General features: G+C 42.5%; 1 protein-coding gene across 1 annotated transcript; it reads right to left on the bottom strand.

Moving 5' to 3' along the window:
- Nucleotides 1-3,798: 3,798 nt before the first annotated feature.
- On the bottom strand, nt 3,799-11,779 carry SERPINB2 (serpin peptidase inhibitor, clade B (ovalbumin), member 2). The gene is made up of 7 exons (XM_006892737.1): nt 11,612-11,779; nt 8,682-8,801; nt 7,906-8,034; nt 6,599-6,716; nt 5,920-6,062; nt 4,805-4,969; nt 3,799-4,203 (listed from the first exon to the last, which is right to left on the bottom strand). The coding sequence occupies exons 1-7, from the start codon at nt 11,777-11,779 to the stop codon at nt 3,799-3,801; spliced, it is 1,248 nt and encodes a 415-aa protein (XP_006892799.1).
- Nucleotides 11,780-12,506: the final 727 nt, after the last annotated feature.

Here is a 12,506-nt window from a genome sequence, read left to right as displayed (position 1 = left end):
CCATTTAATTGCTCCCCATGCATCTGCCTTCGTCTTGCCTTAGTCTTTGCAAAGGAAAAGGGGAAAAAAATTCATAGCTTCATTTTCTCTTATGATATGATACCAATAAGGCCACCTTTGGTGGCACAAATGATTAATCCTTCAACTGCTATTAGAAAGGTTATTGGTTGAAGTCCAGCCAGAGGTGCCTCTGAAGAAAGGCCTGGAGATCAGGATCTGAAAAGTCGTAGTTGCTGGAAGGTTAGAAGTCCCCGGGGTCACTGTGAGACAGAAGCCCCTCAAAGGCAGCTGCTTTTTCGTTATTATTTTTGGGTTTAAGTGTTCTTTTAGATGGTGTGCATGAAGGAATAGTAAAGGCAATTGTAGGAAGAGACAGGAATATCCAGATGGAAATGCCTCTCTGACATTTTCTTCACGTGGCCTCCTCAGTTCTTCACTTCACACGACACTCATACATACCCTCTGCTCAGTGGCTGGGGTTTTAACTCGGAATGCTGCTGTGGAACCCAGAGAAGAGCTGCCCTGGGCTTCTCCAAGGAGGGGCTTGGCAGGAAATCAGTGGTGCCCGGGTGCCTGCTGCTGGACTGATAGGTTAGCTCTGTTCAGCCCCGCAACCAGTACCATCTAGAGACATGCTGTGGGCCCTCGTAGAGGAACTGCTGGTCATTGCGATTGGCAGCAGTCCACCAAGGGTGACCCAGAGGCATCTGGCCTGTGTGGAGAAAGGCATGCTATTTCTGTCACACTCATTGCATCCAAGTGGATGCCGCTGAATCAGCTGCGGATCTGTTTCACCTCTTAGAGTCCTGGAACAGGTGTTCTTGCTTTTTCTCCAAAGCCTTTTCTAGATCCTGGGTATCTTTGACTAAAATCCCGCCAATATAGACTGCCTACTGGTAAGTTGGAGATGTACCCTCTCCATACCTCTTCAATCTGTATGCTGAGCAAATTATCCAAGTTGGACTCTGAAGAAGATGACAGAACATTGCTTTCTGAAAAGAAGGAGGACTTGGAGCACTTGCTGCAAAAGGTCAAATAATACAGCCTTTGACATGGATTGCATCTCAATATCAAGAAAATAATTCCAACCACTGGACCAACAGGCAGCATTATAGCAGATGAAGAAAATATTGAAATTGTCAGCCACTTCATCTTATCTGGCTCCACAAACAACAGCACTGGTACTAGCAGTCAATATCTGCAGATGTAACTGACATCCAAGCAGGTATATGCACACCCATGTATACTGCAGCTTTATTCACAATAGCAAGGAGTTGGAAACAACCTAAGTGCCCATCAACAAATGAATGGATAGAGAAGCTGTGGTATATTCACACAATGGAATACTATGCTGCATTGAAAAACAAGGAACTCATGCAATATTATTTAAAATGGGTGACCCTGGGGGACATTATGCTGAGTGGTGTATCCTAGTCACAAAAGGACAAATACTGTATGGTGCCACTGTTGTAAAACAGGACAAACATTGGGGTTGGGGGGAGACTGAGAAAGATGGGTTCAATAATGTATACTGCATTGAAACAGATGAGAGAGAAACTGTTTAAAAGGGATATGTTATTAGGTATTTTTGTCATGACAGTTGTCTAGAGTGAAGGCTACATGGTGGAGTGGACCTGGGGGGAGGGTTTATAAAACAACGAAAGGATTTTCTTTTACTTTTCCAAGAGAGTAGTGTACTAGGGGGAACGGTTGGAAGGGGAGAAAAGTGCAACAATGAATGGATGGAAATCTAAAGTCTCTAAATTTTTACTGAAATTAATAATAAATTTTAAAAAAAGATCTGCAGATGTATTGCACTGGGAAAGTCTGCAGGCAGGTATTTCTCTACAGAAAAGCAATTAAGGAGCAATGATGTCAGTCTGAGGACTAAGATGCACCTGATTCAGGCAATGGCCTTTGCATTAACTGGACAATGATAAGAATGACAGAAGAATTGATGCCTCTGAGCTGTGGTGTTAGAGAATAGTACTGAATATCTCAGGAATGGCCAAAAGAACGAACAGATATACATCTTGGAGAAGGTGCAGCCAGAGTGCTCCTTGAAGGCACAGGTGATAAAGGGTCGTCTCGTACTCTTTGAGCTTGTCGCTAGGAAAGGCTGTTTCTTAGAGAAGAACATCATGCTTGGAAAGATGGTGAAAGCCAGAAAGCCCCTCAATGAGCTGGATTGATACAGTGGCTACAGCAATGGACTTGAATGTGCCCGAGGTTGCGAGGATGTCACAAGATAGGACAGGGTTTAGATCTGTTGTTCATCAGGTCACGATGACTCTAACTGGACTTGACAGCACCTAGCAACAACAAGAACAAAAAGGCACGTGGTTCAAATCCACCAGCTGCTCCAGGGGAGAAAGATGAGATTACAGCCTCTGAAAACCTGCTGGAGGGTCAGCTACGGGTTAGTTCTGACTCAGTAGTACATAACGAGAACAAACTAATACGTACAGTTATGGATATGTATTATTTTGCTGACTGTTGGAAGTGGAAACAGGGAGGAAAGGAATCATGAAATTTAGCCAGAGAATATAAATTCACATAATTTGTTATGTGTGGTCTCTGTATGTGTATGATGGAAGAAAAATAAAAAGGAGAGGAGGAGGGAAGGAAGGAGGGAGGGAGGAAAGTAAAGAGAGAGAGGTGGAAGGGAGGAAGGAAGGGCGAAGAGAGAGAAGCAGAGGCTCAGAAGAAGACAGAAAGACAGAGACAGAGAAGAGATCGGGTGGCATACTCAGTAAAGAGATGTACTTCTACCCCAAGGGCTGCTCATATCCAGAAGTTCAAATCCACACAAGGAAGATGGACCCTCCCTGCTATTTTGATTAACAGCCTTGTAAACCCATTGCAGCTTTGCTATGAGTTGGAACCTTATGGGCTTCTATATCATGTTTATCCTGGAATCCCTGAAGTTAAAACCGTCATTTTCCCTGAGGTTTAAATCTTTCTGCTCTGGTTATCTTCAATTACTAAGTGATTACTTCAACAAAGCACGCTCATTTCTCAGAACCTCAACCATTTTCAACACAAAGTCTTCTTGCAGGAGGAGTCATTATGCTTTTTGCTCCTTTATCCCATTTCTTTCACATTTCCATGATTGTACCACAATGCCTTACTTTGGGGAGTCAAGATACAAGTCTTATGATCTGCAGACCTAACAGAATGACCAAGCAAATGTTTGTAGGAAAAACATGTTTATTTATTATATAATTACAATCTTACACAAGTTACAGACAATTCCATATGCTACATACTTCTAGAAATGCAAATAATAGATATTTGTCAGCTATTCAATACTTTCCTCAGGGTGGTTCTTAACAGAGCAATATGGAAAAACATTCCTCTTCATTATAAAAAGAACAAGTTAATTTATTTCCTTGGTAGAAAATTATCTAATTACCTGATTGTGTAACCTTTGTTACATTAAGTAGATGGTGAATAATAAAAAGTATCGTCATTATATATGATATAAAAGAATAAATAACACACAGAAAGCTAATGCTACAAAAAAAATCTGGGAAGAGAAAGAACCCAGAGGGACCAACTTCACACCTTAGGAGACAAAGTGGCCAACAGGACTGTCACATTTGGACTGACAGAGTGAGCTATTCATGTATACATTTTTATGGGACCGTCCATAATTATTCAACTTTAATCTGCCAAAGTTGCTTCATGAGAAAACCATCAATATGGTGGAAAATCTCCAAACTTTTGGTCCTTGAGATGGTAATTTGCCGCTTAAAGCTTATGCTATAGACTTGAGTGTGGAAGTAACTTCCAACTCTAGGGGGAGGAGAATCTGCCCCAGAAGAGGATGATTTTGGTCACTCTGTGCATGATGAAGAAGAGGAAAGGGTGATCGGCCACAAACTGTGGACCTCCGTGGCCGGTTCTGCCAGTCATCACGGCCCCTGTGCCTGCGGATGCTTCTGTGCCCTCCTCGTTAACATCCACAGTCGCCTGGTGGAACACCTCGGACAGATAGAGGTCATTCCCCTCGGACATCCCTGAGAAATCGGCCTGGCCTTTGCTGAAGGCGTCACTCATGCCCATGCCCCTCAGAATGGACTTGAGTTCATAGCGCTCTTCCAGCCTGAACTGGGGTAGGAACACCTCGACGTCATCTTCGGCCAGTGTGTCTTTGCTGATCCATTTGTTGAGATTGTCATAGGTTATCGTATCTTCCAGCTGCAGGTACAAGAATTACCAATGAGTGTTTGCTTCGGTTTTAAAAATTTTATTTTACTAATATTTTTCTCATTCATATACATTGTGTTTCATGTCTGTTCATTGTGTTTACTTAGAAATTGGTAAAATAACTTTATGTAAGTCTAATATTAAAAATCAATGATGTTTCTAAAGTATGCTCTTGTTGCATATCATCCATACGGAACTGACCCATAAATGACCCTCCTACAGGCTTTCACAGACAATAAATCATATGGGAGGAGATTGCTCATTCTTTTCTCATTAAACAACTGGAGGATTCGAACCATATACCATTGCTTTGGGACTATAATTCCTTACCACTAAACCACCAGAGCTCCATAGTATAGTATGAATGAGATAAAGGCACAAAACTTTGCAAGAAAGTGACGTGTATATCAGATGTGTAAGTCTGAACCAAATGCTTTGAATGAAATTTTAGATGTGACCTATTTGCTCTCAACCAATTTGCGTTTTTCTGGGAGAAGTTTCATACCCTTTCCTTGGGTGTAGATAATGCTCATGTGCTAAGAGGTAGATTTAGTCCCAGAACTTTTAACCTATGGAAGGCAGGGTTCCTTACCAGCTCCAAGCCAGTGGACACATTAGCAATGCCGTCGGGAAGCATGAGGAACATGCTAACATCTCTAGCATATGGAAGTTCTAGAATCTGAGTCTTCAGTTCTTCGATATACCCAATGTTCACCTTTTCATGCAAGTACATCATCTGGACAGGTTTGCGCTCAGTCTGAAAGTAAATACAAAAGATAAACGTCAAGAGATTTACAATTGGGCATAAAAGACAGTGGATTCTTCTTTTTGTCAAAGAAATAGTCTTTATAAAATCAACAGAGCAAATCATTTATATACTTTTACTGTAGATGTTGTAATCTTATGGGAAGTTTCTAGTTTACACTCATTTAAAAGCTGGATAATAAAATATTTATTGAGTACACACTATGTGCTATGGGTTAGGTGTTTGTTGCTGTTACGTGCCATCAAGTCAATTCCACTCTTAGCCACCCTGTGTGATAGAGCAGAACCTCCTCATTCGGTCTTCCGTCGTGTGGTCCTGATGGAAGTAGAGCACCACAGCTTTCATCTGTGGAGTCGCTAGGTAGAAGTGAACCTTTGACCTCAATCGACACTTAACCATGACATCATAAAGACTCCTTTATGGACCAGGAACTCTGTTAATCCCTTTGAATCCTAATCATTGAATCCTTATAGCACCATTTTGAGTTGGATATCATTATTATCCCAGTCTTCCAGATCAAGGAACAGAAGATTAGTAAGGTCACTATTGGTAGGAGGCTAAGTGAACACTTAACATTTGATCATCACCAATGCTCACACTGCTTCTTCTAAATGAAAAGCCACGCAATAATGCCATGGAGTAAATTCTGACTCACACCAATCCTGAAGAACTGCCCCACCTGTTTTCCAAAGCTTTAATCTTCCCAAAAACACAGTGTCACTAAATAAGCTCCTGGGGAGCTTCTGGTGGGTTCGAACCATCCAGCTTTAGGGTGGCAGTTGAGCATTTAACCTTTGCACACAGAAGTCTTTTCTCATAACTTAACGTAGTCCACTGTGCATGGTCCACAGCTAGCAAGTTATCTAAGCAGCCAGCAGGGCTCTCGTTCTTGCTCCCTCCCCAACACATACGTTAGAAAAGTGTATCTTGCCACCTCTTACCGCATTCACCCGGAAAGGATAAAGTCCCTCTAGCTTCTTCTGAAATGGAGTTTTCCACTTCCCTTTGAAGTAGACAGCATTCACCAGGACCATCCTGGTTTCCTCATCCACAGAACCTTCTGGGAGCAGGGTTGGGATTTTGCCTGGAAGAAAGATGGCATATGTCTAGACTTTATGATCAAGGACAGTGACGGCACTGAACAAGATTTCTGGACTCTTTCAAGTCACTAATAAACTCAAGACTCTGCAGAGATGCCAGTTTTCAAACATGACGTTTCCTTTATATTCATTTGAAACGTAGGTCAAATTTGTCAGATTTGTAAAATCCAAGGATGGAGACATTGGCCATTACCTAGCGGTGTTTTGAGCAGGAAGTACTAGGAGTTCTGTGTGCAATTGTGACTGTCCTTTTATGGATTGTAGGGAAATAGCTTTTAAGAAACACTAAATTCCAAAATGAGACTTACTATGAAATTTTGAAAGGCACTTTCCCTCCCTGTAGTGTTATTTGCTCAAAGTTTTGCAGTTGTGTCTGAGTCATTTAATTCAGAATGGTATGAAAGGCTGTTTCTGAAGGAGGCCTGCTCCGTTCTAATGCCTCACAACTGCTCTACCAGGTGAGTTTTATGAGTGTCTGGATTTCCTAAGGTAAAGAACCGAGAACACCCCTTGGCTTTACCTTTGGTTTGAGTCTTGACCCAGGAGTTAATCTTGTTTCTGGCTTCTTCTGCACATTCTAGGAAGTCAACTGCCTGAGGTTCCGTGGAGTAATATTTCTTGGAGAGTTCCAGGTATTCCTTTAAAGCAAGAAAATGACAAGGTTACAAAGAATTGACACTGAATGTCATTTGGAAGGCTGATTTCCTGTGAAGACTAAACTGTCTAGAGAGGGGACTGACCCAGGATGGGAAAGGGATGAGGGGCTGAAAGGGGCCTTAGCCGAGATGGCAAAGGCACAGCTGACCCTCGTCTCCTTCCCACACACCTGACGAAGGGTGATATGCCCAGTAAGGCTACGGAATTTTGTCCTCACTTTGAAATGATTGAACAAGCCCCATTCACAACAAACTCTTTATCACAGTCACCTTCACTTGCTGCAGGCACAGCTTTGAAATCACTGAGAAGGATCAAAGTACCCACGTCCTCAAGTAAACTCCAACTCATCTGGCTTCCTGGCCTGGAAATCATCTCGCACTAAAATAAGGCTAAATGAGAGTCAAGCGCACCTGTTCTGACTCACCTTCAAATGCACTTTAAACGGTAAAGAAAGGCACGATTAGGCATGGAGCTCGTTCATATGCTGGGGACTGCCTATATTCTATCTGTTTTCACAATCCCTCCTCGACTCTGTCCCCACCCCTGCACCCTGGACAAGGCTGATGGATGACCAGCTGCCCTGAGGTCCACACTGTCTGCTCATAAGGAAGCTTCCAGGTCCTTCATCGTCCTTCCAATCTCCGGTGCTGTGAATCTACCATTGTGGCTATTCTGTTAATCAACCACACGTGAGCTTTCTCCGTGTTTGCTTGGCATTGCAGACTTAGAATAATAGGGAAATTTGCCCTTTGGATTGTGGCTTTTGAAATCAGTTGCAGTTGTCTTGATTACTATTCTGTGAGGGAGCCATCTGCGTCAGCAAAAGGTAACCACTGACTGACAGACACACAGAAGGAGGAGAAAGACAGCGGCCAGTGGGTTTTGTGTGCAGCCAGCCCCAGGCTCCTGTGTGGAATTCTGATGTTCTTTGTGCAAGTTACAGAAGACAGCTTCGCAGACAGGTGAAGGTTTGGTGCAGTGGCCGGCAGGAAAGGTAAGTAAACCCAGAAGCTGCAAGAACTACAGCCCTGAAAACCCTTCAGGGGTAGTTTCCCTGTGAGTTCACGGTTTCTGTGAGTGAAAATGGAGTTCTGCTTTATCCTCTACAGTCCTTATGAGGCCGAATGCGTTCAGTCACATACAACAAGTTCAATTTCTGGTTTCACTTACTTCCTTAAATCTGTCAGACTTCTCTCCAAACAGCTGATTGGTGCTTTCCAGTACATAGCCTCCAGTGGGTGAGTTGATTTCGGAGGTGAGAGATTGGAAGAGTGAGTGGACTGCTTCTCCAGCTTGTGCCTTAAACAGATAGAAATAATTCCCTTTACATATCACATGACTACTGAGCACTTATTTCTTTTTTTTTATTTTTATTATTTTGTGTGTATGTACCGTCAAATCAGATCTGACTGGTACAGGAGGAGGACATTGCTCCTCCTTCTCCAGCAGAGCATCTGGTGGATTCGAACCACCCACCTCTGGGATTGCAGTGCAGCTTTTTGCCACTATGAGCACTTATTTCTAAAGTAATGGTTTGGTTTAGTTTTGGGTTTGGTTTTGTTTTCTCTCAATACAGTAATACTAAGTCATTAATATACACATCTTTTCTGGTCAAACTAAAAATTCTCAAACTCATTGCCATCGAGTCAGAAATGACTCACAGATGGCCCTCCTAGACTAGATATTCTGAGACGATAAATCACGCGAGAAGAGACTGTCCGTTTTTCTCACCCAAAGCAGCTGGTGGATTCAAACTTCCAAAAAGGCACCACCTTTGGTGAGTAGCTGTGAGACCCAAGAAAAATTAATTTTAATCACTTTAACCCTTAGTCTTCCATCTGTCAATGAGAGAAGTTACACGAGGGTCTTTCCCAACTGAACTGTGATTTTAAGACAAGAGTCTAGAAATAAAATATAAGAGAAAGGTAGACATAGAAGTCAGATACCTGCAAAATAGCATCAGGATAGGTCGGCTTCTGAATCTGTTGCATGATGTCACAACCTGTGAAGTTCTTCGGGGACACCAGGGTGGGTTCATAGCTTCCAAATTTGTTAAACTGGAGCACCTAAAGTTGGAATTCAAAAGAATGCTTATACTACTTCCCGCTAACTTACTTTAAAAACCAGTGACTATGAGGTGCCTTTTCATGATTTTTGTTTAGTTCTCTGACACAAACACAGCCATTCTGTTTAAAGACCAATTATCAACTACTGCCAACATGACAATAAAACCAACAATTGTGGAATATTCTGATTGGTGTTCTTCGTGTGTGATATGCCTCATCCGAGCTAAATTCCCCTACAAAGAACAGCACGAGGCTATTTTCTACTACTCTATCGCTGGCCATTGACAGAGCCATGGAGGATTCCAATAGCCAGAAAGGTGTGGCCATTTGGTTAGCAGTGCAGCTCCCTGTAGACGATGTTACCAGAGCTCAAACGTGTAAGAGTGTGATGAGAAGGATGAAATACTTGGGAAAATCAATAAAATGAGACACAATCAGGAAGTGAACTTGAGCTGTTGGAAACACACCATCGAGAGACTAGCCCAACTGAGAGTGGCCAAAGGTCTTCAACTTGTGAAAATCACAGTGCTTGTGAAACTCAATGGAATGAGTACAGCTATACCACCTCCAGCTGTTCCACCAATTCCCAGCTGTGGGGCTGCTTCCATTCCAGTCTCTTCATGTGTAAACTGAGGTTAATAATAGCACTTAGCACAAAGGATTTGTGAGGATTGTGTGAGTAGATGCATAAATAGTTCTGATAACAAGCTTGGCTAAAGGACTGAGATAAGCCACTCTTATTACCATTACTCATAATACGCCTCATGTATTATCTCTACTCTTTCAGGCCATCCTTGTTTTCATTCCCATTTTATAGATGGAGAAACTGAGACTCAGAGCATTTTCTACTCCACCTCACACCTTACAGTAAGAAAAACCATGACTCAAACATTAAAAAGGCTACCCCCTCTCGTAGCTAAAGACTTTTCTGTCTTTTTAGTTGAGATGCAATCACATTAAACCTTTGACCTTTAAAGTCTGCACATTTGGCTGATTTATAAGACTACATAAAATCCTTGCTTAATCCCACACTCTCTAAGTACTTTCTGGGTGCAGAAAAAATGTATAATGCTCAGAATGACCAACAAATTTTTATCTGGTATGAAAATTGTGTTTGTTGACCACCTAGAACACATCATTCAGCATAGACAGACCTTCAGAAATGATACTGCTTCATTGCATTTAAAAAATCAGCACCCTGATATTTTATGACATTTTCAGTAAATTCACTCGGGTTTTTTTGGTGGGGTTTTTTTTTTTTCTTTTCAGGCAAAGAATATAAAAAGAAAGGAGTATTGTAAAGTGTTGGGCAACTGAGTTTCACTGTAAGGTTCTCTGTTTAAATTGCCACCAGTATAGCTACAGGGTGATGCACTGTCCCAGCTCCTCCTACAGCAAGATTGGCCAGTGTTCTGAGACACGCCTTTGGCTCAAACAAGACCCATCCTAAATGGGTCACTATGTACCTGGAGAGGTGCATCTGCACTTGGGTGCAGTCTTCTGGGAAAATGGAAAGCAGCCAGAGGCAGATTGGTGTGTCTAAATGCACAAGGGTTTATGAGACATCGGGATCTGTGCTTAGAGAAGTCAAACCTCATACTTCTTTGTGTGTATGTGAACATGAAAGAATTCTGTCAGAGGTCACGTTTGAGTCTCTGGTCTAGGACATAACATGAAGTTCAAATGGAGCAAACTACCATGAAGGCCCAGGACGTGGTGAGAAAAGTGCCAGGTTGAACTGTATCATTCCCCAAGGGTGGGAAACTAAGTACAGAAATCTCTTACAACTGTCCATATGCTGTCCACATTGACCTTGATATTGGTCATGCTATGAAGCCAGGCCACATGTCCTTGACATGACCTCATGGGCTAGACAATATGATTGGAGGTCTTTACTATCCATGCACCTTTGAATAACCATAGCTTTCTCCTAAGAGGAATTCTTCATGGAAGTGGCTTCGAGGAACAGAAGCATTATAGTAGATAGACCCCTGAACCAAAAGTTGGAGAACCTTGGGCAGCTTGGGGGAAAGGTCCTTCATTCCTACCACTGTTCTCGTCTGTAGAATGAGAAACCAAAACCAACACCATTCCTATGGAGTCAACTCTGTCTCCTGGTAGAACTGTCCTCCACAGGGTTGTAAATGATTATGATCTTCCAGAGCAAACTACCAGGACTTCTGTCCAAGGTCCATAGTCCAAACCCCCTCCAAAGTGTTTCTGGGTGGATTCAAACCACTAAACCTTCAGCTAATGGCTGAGTTCTTAACCATTTGTGATTCCCAGAGCTCCTGGTCTTAAGTGATAGCAAACCCTATGAAAACTCTATGAGCAGTTGAGGAACAACGATAAGTGATAGCAGTATCTTTAATGCAAACATCTTAGTTATAGTTAGGTGCTGTTGAGTGGACTACAAGTCATGATCCCCCTATAAACTACAGACCTGAACCTTGTCCCATCCTGCACGCATGTGTCTTAAATGATACATAAAATGAAATCATATATGCAAAGCCCTTGAAAATTATAATAACTGTATTATTAAAAGTGCAAAATGTTTTTACTTGAGTTTCTAGCCTCAGAAGCCAATACTATCCCATATGACTCTCTATAACTTCAGTTGAGAATTCTGTGGTTTTAGCTGTTATTAAGCCTGAATCTACAGAGTTTGCATTAATTATACCAGTGAGTGCTTTATCAGCATGTGATGACCACTGGCTTTGTTCTAGTCAAGATGTCCTCAGCATAAAATAAAAGCCACCCTGTCCAATTCAGAGCTCACTGGGTAACTCAGGACATAGACTAAGACTTACCTGTGCCATCTGGTCTGCAGTCTTGCCCCTGGCACCCAGGTAGGCCATGGCCATGGTGGAGGAGATGCTCCACGGAGAGAAGAAGACATTGTGGGTAGGGTTTACTTTCACCAGATGTTTGAAGAAATTGAGGGCAAAGATGGTGTTTGCCACATAAAGGTCCTCCATCGTTCCAATCTAGAAAGAAAGTGAAGTAGACCAGGTCTGAAGGATGACTCATCAGCTAGGGTGAGGTCAAGCAGGGAGGACAGCGTGTACTCGGCCTAGGCCTAGAGAGAGATCCTTCTGTCTTGCACCCACAGGACAACGCGAGGGCCCTCAGGAGCTGGCTTCACACAAAGTTCTTCATGCTCTGCTGTCACCGGCTGTCCTGATGTTCTTTATAATTTTAAATGAGAGGACCTGCACTTACGCAACTGATTTCTGAAGTGTAGTGAAAAGATAAAGGGTGGGTCGAGACCCTCTGTGACACTCATGGTAACAGTGATGACAACAATAACAATAAATGGCATTAATTGAGTTCTTGGCACAGAATAGACCAGATCCATACGTTTTTATCTTCATGAATCATTTAATCTTTGCAGAAACCTGATGGGGAAGGTGCTGTATTTCCTGTTGTACAAGGGTAGAAACTGCTACACTGATAAGGAGATTGGCCAATGCCAATGTCACTTTAAATGGCCTCTACAAGTGCAGAACCAGGAGCTCAAGTGAAGTAGGTGGGCCTCAGAGTCAAGCTCTCGAACTCTAAGCTGTGCCTATGACACACCAAGCATGCTTACAGACAGACAACTACACATACATCCGTGCGTCCATATTCTCTGGCCACAGCCTAATTCTAGAAGTGAGTTTAATCTTCTATTTGAGGATAGCTACACTCACCCACCTTGTCAAG

Source organism: Elephantulus edwardii, unplaced genomic scaffold, assembly GCF_000299155.1.
Source record: "Elephantulus edwardii isolate Elephantulus edwardi_28Jun2011 unplaced genomic scaffold, EleEdw1.0 scaffold00118, whole genome shotgun sequence".
NCBI classification, from domain to species: Eukaryota; Metazoa; Chordata; class Mammalia; order Macroscelidea; family Macroscelididae; genus Elephantulus; species Elephantulus edwardii.
Note: the sequence above shows the minus strand (reverse complement) of the source record. Positions and strands in the feature narration are given on the sequence as shown.